Source organism: Triticum dicoccoides, chromosome 7A, assembly GCF_002162155.2.
Source record: "Triticum dicoccoides isolate Atlit2015 ecotype Zavitan chromosome 7A, WEW_v2.0, whole genome shotgun sequence".
NCBI lineage: Eukaryota > Viridiplantae > Streptophyta > Magnoliopsida > Poales > Poaceae > Triticum > Triticum dicoccoides.
The window spans coordinates 261,377,553-261,395,324 of record NC_041392.1 but is presented as its reverse complement, the minus strand read 5'-3'; the positions used below and the strand labels follow the sequence as shown (position 1 = coordinate 261,395,324).

Here is a 17,772-nt window from a genome sequence, read left to right as displayed (position 1 = left end):
CGGTTAGATTGCAGGTTTTGTGCCCCATCTAGTGGACGAGGGCCTCTCAATTCTACAATATATTGATGACAGTCAGATTGCAGGTTTCATATATGGATGACACATCTAGTGGATGGTGTATACCTTGGGTCTATACCTTGTATCCCTTTGAGGCAATATTATGAGTTACTCCCTCCATTCCACAATGTAGTACGCCCGCGCTTCTCGAGATTCAAGTTTGACCGTAAATTTAACTACCGAGACTGACTGCTGTGGGAGCAAAAATTATACCACTGAATTCGTGTTTTCGATATAAATTTAGCAAAAATTATACCACTGATCTCGTTGGTTAAATTTACGGTCAAAGTTAGATCTCGAAAAACATGGGTGCACTACATTATGGAACAAAGTGAGTAATAAAAACACCCTTTATCAAGAAAACATGGCTCAGATCTGCATGTAACCCTGGGTTGTATCCATCGGTGTCGAGCATAGGTACTGGTGGGTCATGGTCTAAAACTCCCCTCTCAAATCGGAGGACAACCCCTTTTTTCCAAAAAAAAAAAATAGCCTTCCACACTTCATTAGCACACATTAGTTGTGCAGCCGAGCAGTTTTATTACACAGAAAAACTCCATGTCAGCTCGATGGTTAGGTAGCAAGTGTGGTGGGGAAGCAACTGTCATGCACGCATCCGAGCACGTCGCGGTAGTCCCTATGGATGGTGAAGGAGTCATACACCTTGCCGTCGCTGCTCTTCTTGTACTCGAACAAAAGCGACGAGTGGTTGAAGGCAGTGAGCTTGGTGAACCCGTAGTCTTTATCCCTGAACACACTCCACTTGGGGGTCGCGCTGGTGTAGCCCGAGAGGTGGCTGCCGCCGCCGCCTGCCACGACAAAGATGGTCCCGTTCATGGTGCCCGAGTAGTTGCTCCGCTCGCTGGTGACGCACTGGCTCTGATAGAGCGGGCAAGTACGCTCGTAGTTGTGGACGTGGCCGAAGAAGGCAATGTCGACGCGGTGCCGCTGCCACAGCTTCTGCAGGCTCTCCCGGCCCTCGGGCTCCTCGAACGAGCCCTGGTCGGCGTACCACGAGTTGGAGGAGTAACCCAGCACCCGGTGCGCCGCGAAGATGAGCCACGGCTGGTGCTTCCGGTCCACCGTGGAGAGGCACTCCTCGATGAACTTGTACTGCGGAGTCCCCTCCCGCCAGTCGTGCTCCGAGTCCGCCACGCAGAACCGGAACATCCCGTAGTCCACCTTGTACCTTGAGATTCATCGGTGGCAGTCCAGTCATTTCGTGAGTCATTTGAAACACAATAGTAGTTTGCCATGAACTTTGCAGGAAATGACTCGGATTTCTGTTGGGACTGAAAACCGTGCGTACCAGAAATTTGCTCTGTTTTCGGCCGGGTAGTAGTACATGGTCTCGGCCGGCACGCCGCACTCGCCACCGGAGTCCTTGACGTCGAAGAATCCGCCGGTGCTGGGCCAGTCTCTCTCGTGGTTGCCACTGCACACAAAAGACAAGGAGAATAAGTACTCTGTCCCTGACGTTTCTTACTTGACACTGCTCCACATGGTCATGTCATACAGGATGTGTGTATACGCCCAAACCATACCTTGCAACCATGTAGGGCTTGTTGGCGCTGATGGGGGCGACCTGTGCGGTGAACTGGTCCCAGTGGGAGAGGTACCCGTTGGCGTAGGGCAGGTCGCCGATGTGGAAGACGATGTCATAGTTGTCCAAATCTTCAACAAGCTTGTCCGTTGTGTTAAGCGACCCTGGCTGGTAGTTGGCAAACTCATTTGACCCGTCCCTCTCCGCCTGAAAAGGCCAAACCAATGTAGCGTCCGTAAGAGTGATATCCTCTTCCAGCTCACTTCCTTTCTTCTACCCAGAGGCAACAGCACCCATACATTTTTCATGCTGTTCGGCTACCAAGAGACACGCACGCTATCTTGTACCTTTCCCATGTCACCGAAGACGATGATGCGCTGCAGCGAGTTCTGCCCGGGGGTCGGCGGCGCCCGGAAAGTGTAGGACCTGCCCCACACCACCGTTTCGTCAGAGAGCTCATGCCCAATCTTGTACAAGTACCTGAATCACAAACGAACTGGTCTTCAGCAAACGCTGGCAATATCAACATGGACGGGAAGGAACTGCTGCTGCATAGTAGTATTTTTTTCAAGGGCAAATTAATTCCTTAAATCGGTTTGGCAATATATGTGCGTACGTACTCTTTGTTGGGCCACAGTCCCCTCATGAACGCCGTGTGGATGAACCCGGGATCTCTCCACCCAACCGTCCGCGCCGGCTCGCCTTAATAAACCAGAGAGCACACACTCTCTCGTCAGCTGGTACGTGAAATCTTGTGCAGGATGATGTGATCTACTATCTATCTAGCCCATCAGTTGACGCTCCGTGTACGAGTACTAGGACGTACCGCACATGCTGCCGCGGGTGAAGGTGAGCGTCCCGGCGGGCGTGCGCGTGGGGTTGCCGCCGGAGGCGACCACGCCCCACTCCACGAACGGGTAGGCCTCGCCGATGTCGTAGCCGCTGGTCCACGTCACGGCCATCTCGTCGTGGGTCTTGCCCTGCGCCAGGCGCGGGAACACCGGCGCCTTGGGGTTCTTGAACGCCACCTGCTTCGACACCGTCACCAGCGCCGGCTGCAAAACCAAAATGTAATCACTGAACGTCCTTCACATGCAAAAAAAAAGGGATCGGGACAGGGTAGAATAGAACTAGTGGTTACGTTTTCGAGGCCGCCGGTGAAGAGGGCGAAAGAGAAGTCGGAGCGCTGGTTGATGAGCTGGAACCGGATGGCGCCCTTGCCCCCGTAGAGGTAGTTGGCCGAGTAGTTGGCGTACTGATACTGCAGCCCCACGCACCAACAGATCATTTCAGGTTCAGCTCGACCATGGTGAAAATTTAGAAGTTAAAGATTTCACTAAAAGTTAAAAAATTTATGTGGTATCTTTGTAGGGGGAGTTGTGCTAACCAAAGACAATCTTGCACGGTGGCGGAGGCAGGGGGGTGCTGGCAGGGGCCTTGGCCCCCCTATGCCCTCACAAGTACAGCTATATGTGCTCCTAATCCTTCATTTTCAAACATAATTAGCAAAATTTAGATGATTTGGCTCCGTCTAACATTATATAACATGTTTGGCCCCCTCTATATTGAGTTTCTGGCTCCGCCACTGATTCTTGGACGATGCAACTAGCCAAGGAGTAAGAAGTGTTGCTTTTGTGCCCATGACGAGACAATCAAACACCTCTTTTTTCAATGCAAGTGCACGTTCTACATGGTCAGTCATTCAAATAGCGTCAAATTTGTATCCGTCAACAAGTATTGCCAATATATTTGGTCATTGACTAGACGAAATTCCAAATAGTTTCAAAACGCTAATAAGGGTGGGGGCGTATGCTTTATTATGGTCGCTTTGGCTATGTAGAAATAATTTGATTTTAATGACAAAAATGCTTTTCCTTTGTAGGTTATTTTCCGTTGTACACTCGCTTCATATGTGGTCTATGCTATAACGAGCGGACCACCAACCGTTGTTCAAGCCGGTGTGTACGCGGTTGGAGCAACCGGCTACGGAGGTTTTTTCCCAACATGGTTGGTCTGGGTCGATCCACTGCCTAGTTCGACATAGGCAAAGTGTCGGTCCATAAGACTCTACTGTTGCCAATTTTTGTCAGTTTTCTTACATTTTCTAGTGTCAGACTTTTGGCGTTTGGCTTTGTGCATCCTAGTTATGCAGAGACCGGATGTTACTCATAATATTTTGTATCCGCTTGATACTACATTTGAAATAATAAAATTCTTCGTTAGTAGTTAACCAACTGACCTTGATGGGCGCCGTGCAGAGCAGCGGCTCGCCGGGGTACCTCGATGGGTTAGGGCACGACCCCGAGCTGCATATTGGAATTAATGTCAGAGGAGATTCAACAGCGATCAGAAATGAATCTGTTGCGACTGAAATGTTAATGGAAAAAATAAATCCTAATTAAGGTCTTACATGAAATCGGCGGGGGAGAAGACGGCGATCCAGTCATCGGCGGAGGGGTTTTCCCAGCCGTATTTCACCGTGACCCATACGGTGTCTTCTTCCTGTCAGAGATAGTTCAACAGTTTGAGTTTCATAGATATTTTATTTTCATTTTGGCATAGTAGAACAGTTGGCAATTTCTCATATCCAAGCACAAGCACCATCACAAAGCACCCCGTTGTGTGCATCTCAAGACCGGAAGAAATTACGTCAACTAAGGCTAGTCATAGTGGGAGTAACTTAGCTAGTAACATAGCACACTCTAAATTTTTTTGCTTATGTGGCAAGTATTTAATGTAAGGTGGTAACATAATATGTTACTGTAACATAGCGCTTCCTAAGACAAGATGAGTCTACAAGCTAATAAATAAGATCATCTATGACACTACCATCATGTTACTTTACATATGACACTAGTCTAAGTTACTCTCCACTATGACCAGGTTAATAGAATTGTTAAGCACTCCGTACAAAGTATCTGCGAAAACTCCGGGTCCCAAAATGGAACACTGAATATACCGAATGCTTACTCAATCACTGAAGCCAGTGCAACAATGAGTATATGAAGCACAGAATCAGGATAAAGTGGTGCTTAGTGCTACCTGGGAAAAGTGATCCGGCATATTCGCGGTGACAGTAAAAAGTATGTACTAATCAAATCAAAAGCCGCACTAGTAATTCTGCAAAACTCCCTCCTTTTCGAAGAAAAAAAAGTAATTCTGCAAAACGTCGCCTGGAGCTGTTGGTTCACTTTGTATATAATGTCCCCCTGAATTAATACTTTGACTGCTCTGCCCTTCGATGCAAGATACAACTAGCACACTATTCTGCTATACAAAATTTTGCTTTCCAAACCCCAAATCCAAAGCCAGCAGGCCCGAGAGAGATTTTGCCTGCTGGTCAAATTAAGCTGGGGAATATTAATTAATAAAATAGCTAGGCAATTAGCTTTACATACCTGGTCGCCGAGCAGTGCCGGCGTGGCCCGCACGTACGCGGAGCCGTGCAGGTTAACGGTGGCCTTGTTCATGGCGATCTTGGACAGCGGCTGGATCCCCTCGGCCGGCGACGCGCTCCCCGTCGCCGCGGCGGCCACCATGGCCAACGCCGCCGCCAGGAGGACATGCGCCATTCCCATGCCTCTGCTTCAGCTGTAACTCGTGCGCGCTGGAAGCTGCTCCTAGGCTGGCGAGTGTCCAGTGTACGCCATGGCTGGCCGGCCTATATGCATTCAAGAGAGACACGGATGCAATGCGTATTCTAGTACTCTAGTAGAGAAGAAAAGAAACCGCTTGGAATAAAGCGGTTACCTATCTCATAAAACAATCAGCAACTTAAAAATAAAAAAGTAGAGAAGAAAAGGCATGTAGCCAAATGGCAGGGCTGGCGGCAGGAGAAGGGGTCCACGAGTATTACACATTTAGAGCATCTCTAACACACCTCTTAAAATCACAAACCGTAAAACTAAGATACGGGACGGAAAAAAATGCATTTTGTTAGAATAAATTCGAGGCATACCGTTGATCATCCGAGGACCAAGCAATCACACGAGCACGACACCGAGACTTGTTAACGAGGTTCACCGATATGGCTACATCCCCGGGGCTTGACTACGGGTGCTCCTCCTCGTGACACCGTCACAATACCGCACACCGGCCACCCGGGCGCCGGCACACGCCGCCGGCTCCCCCTTGCGCGTTTGTGCTATTATGTTGGCATAGGTTACATCGTGTGTCTAGCCCCGCTATATATGAGAGGCCTAGGATACAAGTGTCATATTTGGACACGACTCCACATCCTATGTAAACACAATACAACTCCTAGTCCAACTGCAACCTACCTTATACACAATATTCGACACAACTCTAACAAACTCCACCTTGACGAATATTCTCCACCACCCTGAATTTGTCAATGCGTCAAATTTTCATGTACATTGGACTTGAGCTTATCCCATGAGTATCGCTGCTACTCCAAAGACTCCATATGACTCCACCTGCAACTTGTAGTTCCTTCTTTTCTTGACCACAGTCAACACTCGAGCAAAATTAAGTTCCTTGTTACTCTAGTTTGTGCTCCCAACTTCCAGAGTATCAGTCCAACGCTATTACACACTGATCACTGACCTGCGTGAAATTGAACAACTCACATATTGGGTGTCACACATAAGAGTTACCTGAACTCAATATCACCGCTCCTTTCTTGACCGTCTGTCTAAACTTAGAGGAATTTCACCATTGCTTGTAATCATCCCGAGCCAAATTCGCAGTTGTCTCACCACATGTATGACCACCAGAGCCCTGGCCCGTCTCCATGTCCCATGCATACCGCACGCCTCGCCGCTATTACCGCGTCGAGCCCCCGCTGTCCCGGTCGAGTCTCAAGGGTCACGAAACCCACACCACTCAACCCCCACTGCAGAGTATCACCGATCATCACCGACCGATGACGAGTTTCACGCTTCCATCATACTAGGATCCAGTCCGAACTGCGTGCCACTCGCTTTTCCCCCTTGCTGAATAGGCTTTGATTCCCTGGATCATTACATCACATCCCCTCAATCCAGCTCCACCTTCAACATGACTCCATGGTAGATGATCAGTCCACCCTCGCGTCCCGTCGACTTCAAGCTCACATGTGTACGCCATCTTGAATCAACCACACGCCATAGTCTTGTCGAAGTCACACAAGCCTCGGGCTTGTGCCACGTGTTTCCACGTCCCAGAAGTCGGTCACCATCAACATCACGCTCCTACGTCGTCGTCGCTGATTCCACCATCGTCTTCTGTAACAACCGACTTGCGTCGATCCGTCAGACCATCTAGTCCAACCAAGCCGAACCTGTCCGGCTGCACGACATGCACCAGACTCCACAAGCCTTGTATGCACATCCACATGACACGCTTGCCCGCGCGCCTCCGCCACCTGCCCACGTGTTCCGAGCCATCACAGCAAACCGACCCAGAAAAAAAACTTCCATGCAAACTGCACAATTCTTCTTCTTTTTCTGTCACTATTTGTTGTTGCTTCTCCGTGTACCATATAGCAGAACAAGGGACCGAACTTGATCCAACCAAACTGCTCTCATGCACACACATGTGGTCATGTAGCCTTTTTTCCATACAACTTTTGCTTCAGATACACTTTGGTCGTCGCAGTCTTGGACATAAATTGACTTTCCAGCTTCTCCCAGATCTTCTTCGGCGAATTCTCATCCATCACATGATAAATAATCTGGTCCGACAGACACAACCGTATAGTCCCGGCTGTTTTTAACTATTGGAAATATGCCCTAGAGGCAATAATAAAATGATTATTATATTTCCTTGTTCATGATAATTGTCTATTATTCATGCTAGAATTGTATTATCCGGAAATCGTAATACATGTGTGAATACATAGACCACAATGTGTCCCTAGCGAGCCTCTAGTTGACTAGCTCGTTGATCAATAGATAGTCATGGTTTCCTGGCTATGGACATGGGGATGTCATTGATAACGGGATCACATCATTAGGAGAATGATGTGATGGACAAGACCCAATCCTAAGCTTAGCTCAAAGATCGTGTAGTTCGTTTGCTGTAGCTTTTCTGAATGTCAAGTATCATTTCCTTAGACCATGAGATTGTGCAACTCCCGGATACCGTAGGAGTGCCTTGGGTGTGCCAAACGTCACAACGTAACTGGGTGACTATAAAGGTACATTACAGGTATCTCTGAAAGTGTCTGTTGGATTGGCACGAATCGAGACTGGGATTTGTCACTCCGTATGACGGAGAGGTATCTCTGGGCCCACTCGGTAATGCATCATCATAATGAGCTCAATGTGACCAAGGGGTTGGTCACGGGATCATGCATTACGGTACGAGTAAAGTGACTTGCCGGTAACGAGATTGAACAAGGTATTGGGATACCGACGATTGAGTCTCGGGCAAGTAACGTACCGATTGACAAAGCGAATTGAATACGGGATTGATTAAGTCCTCGACATCGTGGTTCATCCGATGAGATCATCGAGGAGCATGTGGGAGCCAACATGGGTATCCAAATCCCGCTGTTGGTTATTGACCGGAGAGGCGTCTCGGTCATGTCTGCGTGTCTCCTGAACCCGTAGGGTCTACACACTTAAGGTTCGGTGACTCTAGGGTTGTAGAGATATTAGTATGTAGTAACCTGAAAGTTGTTCGGAGTCCCGGATGAGATCCCGAATGTCACGAGGAGTTCCGGAATGGTCCGGAGGTAAAGATTTATATATATGAAGTCCAGTTTCGGCCAGCGGGAAGGTTTCGGGGGTTACCGGTATTGTACCGGGACCACCGAAAGGGTCCCGGGGGTCCACCGGATGGGGCCACCTATCCCGGAGGGTCCCATGGGCTGAAGTGGCATGGGAACCAGCCCCTGATGGGCTGGTGCACCCCACCCAAGGGCCCAAGGCGCCTAGGGTTGGAAGGGGCCGTTGCCCCCCGAGGGGGCATGCGCCCCCCTGGTTGGAAACCCTAAGGGGGCCGTTGCCCCCAGGGCCCCTCCTTTTAGATGGGATCTCCAAGGGGGCATGCGCCCCCCCCTAGCCCCTATATATAGTGGAATGGAGGGAGGGCAGCGGCACCTTGCTCTTGGTGCCTCCCTCTCCCTCCGTAACACCTCTCCTCCCCGCTTGTGCTTGGCGAAGCCCTGCCGGGATCCTGCTGCATCCACCACCACGCCGCCGTGCTGCTGGATCTTCATCAACCTCTCCTTTCCCCTTGCTAGCTCAAGAAGTAGGAGACGTCTTCCCAACCATACGTGTGTTGAACGCGGAGGTGCTATCCGTTCGGCACTTGGTCATCGGTGATTTGGATCACGGCGAGTACGACTCCATCATCCCCGTTCACTTGAACGCTTCCGCTCGCGATCTACAAGGGTATGTAGATGCACTCATATTCCCCTCATTGCTATAATACTCCATAAATTGATCTTGGTGATGCGTAGAAAATTTTTAATTTCTGCTACGATCCCCAACAGTGGCATCATGAGCTAGGTCTATGCTTAGTTACTATGCACGAGTAGAACACAAAGTAGTTGTGTGCGTCGATATTGTCAATTTGCTTGCCGTTACTAGTCTTATCTTGATTCGGCGGCATCGTAGGATGAAGCGGCCCGGACCAACCTTACACGTACGCTTATGTGAGACCGGTTCCACCGACTGACATGCACTAGTTGCATAAGGTGGCTGGCGGGTGTCTGTCTCTCCCACTTTAGTCGGATCGGATTCGATGAACAGGGTCCTTATGAAGGGTAAATAGAAATTGGCAATTCACGTTGTGGTTTTGGCATAGGTAAGAAACGTTCTTGCTAGAAACCTATAGCAGCCACGTAAAAACTTGCAACAACAATTAGAGGACGTCTAACTTGTTTTTGCAGCAAGTGTTTTGTGATGTGATATGGCCAAAGGTTGTGATGAATGATGAATGATATATGTGATGTATGAGATTGATCATGTTCTTGTAATAGGAATCACGACTTGCATGTCGATGAGTATGACAACCGGCAGGAGCCATAGGAGTTGTCTTTATTTATTTATGACCTGCGTGTCAACATAAACGTCATGTAATTACTTTACTTTATTGCTAAAGCGTTAGCCATAGTAGTAGAAGTAATAGATGACGAGACAACTTCAAGAAGACACGATGGTGGAGATCATGATGATGGAGATCATGGTGTCATGCCGGTGACAACGATGATCATGGAGCCCCGAAGATGGAGATCAAAGGAGCAAATGATATTGGCCATATCATATTACTATTTGATTGCATGTGATGTTTATCATGTTTTACATCTTATTTGCTTAGAACGACGGTAGCTTAAATAAAATGATCCCTCGTAATAATTTCAAGAAAGTGTTCCCCCTAACTGTGCACCGTTGCGAAGGTTCGTTGTTTCGAAGCACCACGTGATGATCGGGTGTGATAGATTCTAACATTCGAATACAACGGGTGTAAGACAGATTTACACACGCAATACAGTTAGGTTGACTTGACGAGCCTAGCATGTACAGACATGGCCTCGGAACACAGAAGACCGAAAGGTCAAGCATGAGTCGTATAGAAGATACGATCAACATGAAGATGTTCACCGATGTTGACTAGTCCGTCTCACGTGATGATCGGACACGGCCTAGTTAACTCGGATCATGTTATACTTAGATGACTGGAGGGATGTCTATCTGAGTGGGAGTTCATTTAATAATTTGATTAGATGAACTTAATTATCATGAACTTAGTCTAAAATCTTTACAATATGTCTTGTAGATCAAATGGCCCACGTTGTCCTCAACTTCAACGCGTTCCTAGAGAAAACCAAGCTGAAAGACGATGGCAGCAACTATACGGACCGGGTCCGGAACCTGAGGATCATCCTCATAGCTGCCAAGAAAGATTATGTCCTAGAAGCACCGCTAGGTGACGCACCCGTCCCACAGAACCAAGACGTTATGAACGCTTGGCAGACACGTGCTGATGATTACTCCCTCGTTCAGTGCGGCATGCTTTACAGCTTAGAACCGGGGCTTCAAAGGCGTTTTGAGAGACACGAAGCATATGAGATGTTCGAAGAGCTGAAAATGGTTTTTCACGCTCATGCCCGGGTCGATAGATATGAAGTCTCCGACAAGTTCTTCAGCTGTAAGATGGAGGAAAATAGTTCTGTCAGTGAGCACATACTCAAAATGTCTGGGTTGCATAACCGCTTGACTCGGCTGGGAGTTAATCTCCCGGATGACGCGGCCATTGACAGAATCCTTCAGTCTCTTCCACCGAGCTACAAGAGCTTTGTGATGAACTTCAATATGCAGGGGATGGAAAAGACCATTCCTGAAGTATTTGCAATGCTGAAATCAGCAGAGGTAGAAGTCAAAAAGGAACATCAAGTGTTGATGGTGAATAAAACCACTAAGTTCAAGAAAGGCAAGGGTAAGAAGAACTTCAAGAAGGGCGGCAAGGGAGTTGCCGCGCCCGGTAAGCAAGCTGCCGGGAAGAAGCCAAAGAATGGACCCAAGCCCGAGACTGAGTGTTTTTATTGCAAGGGAAGTGGTCACTGGAAGTGGAACTGCCCCAAATACTTAGCGGACAAGAAGGCCGGCATCACGAAAGGTATATGTGATATACATGTAATTGATGTGTACCTTACCAGTACTCGTAGTAGCTCCTGGGTATTTGATACCGGTGCGGTTGCTCAAAGTTGTAACTCAAAGCAGGAGCTGCGGAATAAATGGAGACTGGCGAAGGACGAGGTGACGATGCGCGTCGTGAATGGTTCCAAGGTCGATGTGATCGCCGTCGGCACGCTACCTCTACATTTACCTACGGGATTAGTTTTAAACCTCAATAATTGTTATTTAGTGCCAGATTTGAGCATGAACATTGTATCAGGATCTCGTTTAATACGAGATGGCTACTCATTTAAATCCGAGAATAATGGTTGTTCTATTTATATGAGAGATATGTTTTATGGTCATGCTCCGATGGTGAATGGTTTATTCTTAATGAATCTCGAGCGTAATGCTACACATATTCATAGTGTGAATACCAAAAGATGTAAGGTTGATAATGATAGTCCCACATGCTTGTGGCACTGCCGCCTTGGTCACATAGGTGTCAAACGCATGAAGAAGCTCCATGCAGATGGACTTTTAGAGTCTCTTGATTACGAATCATTTGACACGTGCGAACCATGCCTCATGGGTAAGATGACCAAGACTCCGTTCTCAGGAACAATGGAGCGAGCAACCAACTTATTGGAAATCATACATATTGATGTGTGCGGTGCAATGAGTGTTGAGGCTCGCGGTGGCTATCGTTATGTTCTCACCCTCACTGATGACTTGAGTAGATATGGGTATGTCTACTTAATGAAACACAAGTCTGAGACCTTTGAAAAGTTCAAGGAATTTCAGAGTGAGGTTGAGAATCAACGTGACAGGAAAATCAAGTTCTTGCGATCAGATCGTGGGGGAGAATACTTGAGTCACGAATTTGGCACACACTTAAAAAAATGTGGAATAGTTTCGCAACTCACGCCGCCTGGAACACCTCAGCGTAATGGTGTGTCCGAACGTCGTAATCGCACTCTATTAGATATGGTGCGATCTATGATGTCTCTTATCGATTTACCGCTGTCATTTTGGGGCTATGCTTTAGAGACTGCCGCATTCACTTTAAATAGGGCTCCGTCAAAATCCGTTGAGACGACACCGTATGACTTATGGTTTGGGAAGAAACCTAAGCTGTCGTTTCTAAAAGTTTGGGGATGCGATGCTTATGTCAAGAAACTTCAACCTGAAAAGCTCGAACCCAAGTCGGAAAAATGCGTCTTCATAGGATACCCTAAGGAAACCATTGGGTATACCTTCTACCTCAGATCCGAAGGCAAGATCTTCGTTGCCAAGAATGGATCCTTTCTAGAGAAGGAGTTTCTCTCAAAAGAAGTAAGTGGGAGGAAAGTAGAGCTTGATGAAGTACTGCCTCTTGAAGCAGAGAGTAGCGCAGCTCAGGAAAATGTTCCTGTGGTGCCTGCACCGATTAGAGAGGAAGTTAATGATGATGATCAAGATACTTCGGATCAAGCTCCTACTGAACTTCGTAGGTCCACAAGGACACGTTCCGCACCAGAGTGGTACGGCAACCCTGTCTTGGAAATCATGTTGTTAGACAACGGTGAACCTTCGAACTATGAAAAAGCGATGGCGGCCCAGATTCTGACAAATGGCTAGAAGCCATGAAATCCGAGATAGAATCCATGTATGAAAACAAAGTATGGACTTTGACTGACTTGCCCGAAGATCGGCGAGCCATAGAAAATAAATGGATCTTTAAGAAGAAGACAGACGCGGATGGTAATGTGACCATCTATAAGGCTCGACTTGTCGCTAAGGGTTATCGACAAGTTCAAGGGGTTGACTACGATGAGACTTTCTCACCCGTAGCGAAGCTGAAGTCCGTCCAAATCATGTTAGCAATTGCCGCATTCTATGATTATGAGATATGGCAAATGGACGTCAAAACGGCATTCCTTAACGGCTTTCTTAAGGAAGAATTTTATATGATGCAGCCGGAAGGTTTTGTCGATCCTAAGAATGCTAACAAGGTGTGCAAGCTCCAATGCTCAATCTATGGGCTGGTGCAAGCATCTCGGGGTTGGAACATTCGCTTTGATGAGATGATCAAAGCGTTTGGGTTTATGCAGACTTATGGAGAAGCCTGCGTTTACAAGAAAGTGAGTGGGAGCTCTGTAGCATTTCTCATATTATATGTGGATGACATATTGTTGATGGGAAATGATATAGAATTCTTGGAAAGCATAAAGGCCTATTTGAACAAGTGTTTTTCAATGAAGGGCCTTGGAGAAGCTGCTTATATATTAGGCATCAAGATCTATAGAGATAGATCGAGACGCCTCATCGTTCTTTCACAAAGTACGTACCTTGACAAGATATTGAAGAAGTTCAATATGGATCAGTCCAAGAAGGGGTTCTTGCCTGTATTGCAAGGTGTACGATTGAGCACGGCTCAATGCCCGAGCACGGCAGAAGATATAGAAGAGATGAGTGTCATCCCCTATGCCTCAGCCATAGGGTCTATTATGTATGCCATGCTGTGTACCAGACCTGATGTAAACCTTGCCGTAAGTTTGGTAGGTAGGTACCAAAGTAATCCCGGCAAGGAACACTGAACAGTGGTCAAAACATCCTGAAGTACCTGAAAAGGACCAAGGATATGTTTCTCGTTTATGGAGGTGGCGAAGAGCTCGTCGTAAAGGGTTACGTCGACGCTAGCTTCGACACAGATCTGGATGACTCTAAGTCACAAACCGGATACGTGTATATTTTGAATGGTGGGACAGTAAGCTGGTGCAGTTGCAAGCAAAGCGTCGTGGCGGGATCTACATGTGAAGCAGAATACATGGCAGCCTCGGAGGCAGCACAAGAAGCAATCTGGGTGAAGGAGTTCATCACCAACCTAGGAGTCATACCCAATGCGTCGGGGCCGATGACTCTCTTCTGTGACAACACTAGAGCTATTGCCCTTGCCAAGGAGCCCAGGTTTCACAGGAAGACCAGGCATATCAAGCGTCGCTTCAACTCCATTTGTGAAAGTGTTCAAAATGGAGACATAGAAATTTGTAAAGTACATATGGACCTGAATGTAGCAGATCCGTTGACTAAACCTCTCCCTAGAGCAAAACATGATCAACACCAGAATTCCATGGGTGTTCGATTCATCACAATGTAACTAGATGATTGACTCTAGTGCAAGTGGGAGACTGTTGGAAATATGCCCTAGAGGCAATAATAAAATGATTATTATATTTCCTTGTTCATGATAATTGTCTATTATTCATGCTAGAATTGTATTATCCGGAAATCATAATACATGTGTGAATACATAGACCACAATGTGTCCCTAGTGAGCCTCTAGTTGACTAGCTCGTTGATCAACAGATAGTCATGGTTTCCTGGCTATGAACATGGGGATGTCATTGATAATGGGATCACATCATTAGGAGAATGATGTGATGGACAAGACCCAATCCTAAGCTTAGCTCAAAGATCGTGTAGTTCGTTTGCTGTAGCTTTTCTGAATGTCAAGTATCATTTCCTTAGACCATGAGATTGTGCAACTCCCGGATACCGTAGGAGTGCCTTGGGTGTGCCAAACGTCACAACGTAACTGGGTGACTATAAAGGTACATTACAGGTATCTCTGAAAGTGTCTGTTAGGTTGGCACGAATCGAGACTGGGATTTGTCACTCCGTATGACGAAGAGGTATCTCTGGGCCCACTCGGTAATGCATCATCATAATGAGCTCAATGTGACCAAGGGGTTGGTCACGGGATCATGCATTACGGTACGAGTAAAGTGACTTGCCGGTAACGAGATTGAACAAGGTATTGGGATACCGATGATCGAGTCTCGGGTAAGTAACGTACCGATTGACAAAGGGAATTGAATACGGGATTGATTAAGTCCTCGACATCGTGGTTCATCTGATGAGATCATCGAGGAGCATGTGGGAGCCAACATGGGTATCCAGATCCCGCTATTGGTTATTGACCGGAGAGGCATCTCGGTCATGTCTGCGTGTCTCCCGAACCCGTAGGGTCTACACACTTAAGGTTCGGTGACGCTAGGGTTGTAGAGATATTAGTATACAGTAACCCGAAAGTTGTTCGGAGTCCCAGATGAGATCCCGGACGTCACGAGGAGTTCCGGAATGGTCCGAAGGTAAAGATTTATATATAGGAAGTCCAGTTTCGGCCAGCGGGAAGGTTTCGGGGGTTACCGGTATTGTACCGGGACCACCGAAAGGGTCCCGGGGGTCCACCGGATGGGGCCACCTATCCCGGAGGGCCCCATGGGCTGAAGTGGCGTGGGAACCAGCCCCTGATGGGCTGGTGTGCCCCACCCAAGGGCCCAAGGCGCCTAGGGTTGGAAACCCTAGGGGGCCGTTGCCCCCCGAGGGGGCATGCGCCCCCTGGTTGGAAACCCTAAGGGGGTCGTTGCCCCCAGGGGCCGCCGCCCCCCCTTTTAGATGGGATCTCCAAGGGGGCATGCGCCCCCCTAGCCCCTATATATAGTGGAAGGGAGGGAGGGCAGCGGCACCTTGCTCTTGGCGCCTCCCTCTCCCTCCGTAACACCTCTCCTCCCCGCTTGTGCTTGGCGAAGCCCTGCCGGGATCTTGCTGCATCCACCACCACGCTGTCGTGCTGCTGGATCTTCATCAACCTCTTCTTTCCCCTTGCTGGATCAAGAAGGAGGAGACGTCTTCCCAACCGTATGTGTGTTGAACGCGGAGGTGCTGTCCGTTCGGCACTTGGTCATCGGTGATTTGGATCACGGCGAGTACGACTCCATCATCCCCGTTCACTTGAACGCTTCCGCTCGCGATCTACAAGGGTATGTAGATGCACTCATATTCCCCTCGTTTCTAGAATACTCCATAGATTGATCTTGGTGATGCGTAGAAATCTTTTAATTTCTGCTACGATCCCTAACATCAACTGTAACTCCTCCCAGTACATCCGCCTCCATCTTAGCTGGCTTGGCATCCTGCAACAACGCCTTCAAGCATCCCTGTTGTGCCAACAAATCTTTCACCCTTGTCTGCCATAACCCAAAGCTTCCAGTTTCGTTGAACTTCTCCACCTCAAACCTGGTACCAGATGGCGCCATAGTTCTTTGTATGGCTGACCCTGTGAAAAATAACCGAACAGTCTTCCCGTGATCCCCAAGTACACGAACAGAACCTCCGCATACTACTAGCGATTCAACTAGCTGGTCTTCACGTGAAGTAGCTCCTATCTTGGCCCAACTTCCCTGATGCTAGCGAACTTGCTTTGCCTCAGCCCTTGCTTTCCAATGGATGCGTAGCCCTTGTACTATATCTGGTGGATTTTTCTCTTCTGCCGATTGGATTTTGCTCTGATACCACTTGTTAGAATAAATTCGAGGCATACCGTTGATCATCCGAGGACCAAGCAATCACACGAGCACGACACCGAGATTTGTTAACGAGGTTCACCGATATGGCTACATCCCCGGGGCTTGACTACGGGCGCTCCTCCCCGTGACACCGTCACAATACCGCACACCGGCCACCCGGGCGCCGGCACACGCCGCCGGCTCCCCCTTGCGCGCCTGTGCTATTATGTTGGTATAGGTTACATCGTGTGTCTATCCCCGCTATATATGAGAGGCCTAGGATACAAGTGTCCTATTTGGACATGACTCCACATCCTATGTAAACACAATACAACTCCTAGTCCAACTGTAACCTACCTTGTACACAATATTCGACACAACTCTAACACATTTTAAAGGTTCATTTTAGCTACAGCCGAACAGACTGTAAAACAAACTGTAAAACTGGGATAAAGAGCTTCTTCCTTCAGTCCGGCCGCTGCCACCCCTTCCCCTAGCCGGCCGTGCCGGCCATGCCGGCCACGCCTCGTTGCCCGCCGGCTATGCCCCGTCGCCCATCGGCCGCGCCCCATCATCATGCCGACCGCGCCCCATCACCACGCCGGCCGCGCCCAGCCTCGTCGGCCACGCCCCGTCGCCTCCGCCGTCCGTGCCTTGCTCTATTGCCAGCCGAGCCGTGCCCCTTTGCCGCCACGCCGGGAGGATTTCGGCGGCCAGGCTGAGGTCATGGGAGGCCACAGCGACGTCGAGCTTGTCCAATTTGAACCGGCGGCTATCGAGTGCGGCGTCTAGCGGCCTTTTCTTATGTGCGGTGATGAATTCCGGCGAGTTTAGGGCGGATTCCGACAAACTCCGCGGCGGCGTGTTTGCTCCGACAAGGTTTAACCGGTATACGGGGCTCCCTAGATTCGGCCTTCCAACCTCCAAAGATAAAGGTTTCGGGTGTTCATTTTTGGTGGCCCTTAAAAATTTTACGGGTTGGACCACTTTTACGATTTCTGTTGTGGACAACTTTTTCAACCAAAACTGTAAAACATAAAAAAATTACGGGTTTGACCACTTATACAGGTCTGCTAGAGATGCTCTTAGAGCATTTCTAACTGGTCACCTATGCCTTCTTAGTAGAGTAAATTTGGCTTTTTACTTGACTAAGTTTGACTTAGCCGATCCCCTATACGGCTTAGTGGAGTAAACTTTTTACTCCTTCCCTAAAAATTCGAGTATATTTACTCCATCCTTACGCGGTCGAGTAAAATCAGTGTCTCTTCTCCCCCGC

At 48.3% G+C, this 17,772-nt stretch overlaps 1 protein-coding gene across 1 annotated transcript; it reads right to left on the bottom strand.

Moving 5' to 3' along the window:
• Window positions 1-389: 389 nt before the first annotated feature.
• On the bottom strand, window positions 390-5,315 carry LOC119331214 (nucleotide pyrophosphatase/phosphodiesterase-like). The gene is made up of 10 exons (XM_037604387.1): window positions 4,999-5,315; window positions 4,011-4,102; window positions 3,840-3,906; window positions 2,742-2,861; window positions 2,427-2,655; window positions 2,221-2,302; window positions 1,948-2,080; window positions 1,602-1,807; window positions 1,367-1,492; window positions 390-1,246 (listed from the first exon to the last, which is right to left on the bottom strand). The coding sequence occupies exons 1-10, from the start codon at window positions 5,176-5,178 to the stop codon at window positions 631-633; spliced, it is 1,851 nt and encodes a 616-aa protein (XP_037460284.1). The 5' UTR covers window positions 5,179-5,315; the 3' UTR covers window positions 390-630.
• Window positions 5,316-17,772: the final 12,457 nt, after the last annotated feature.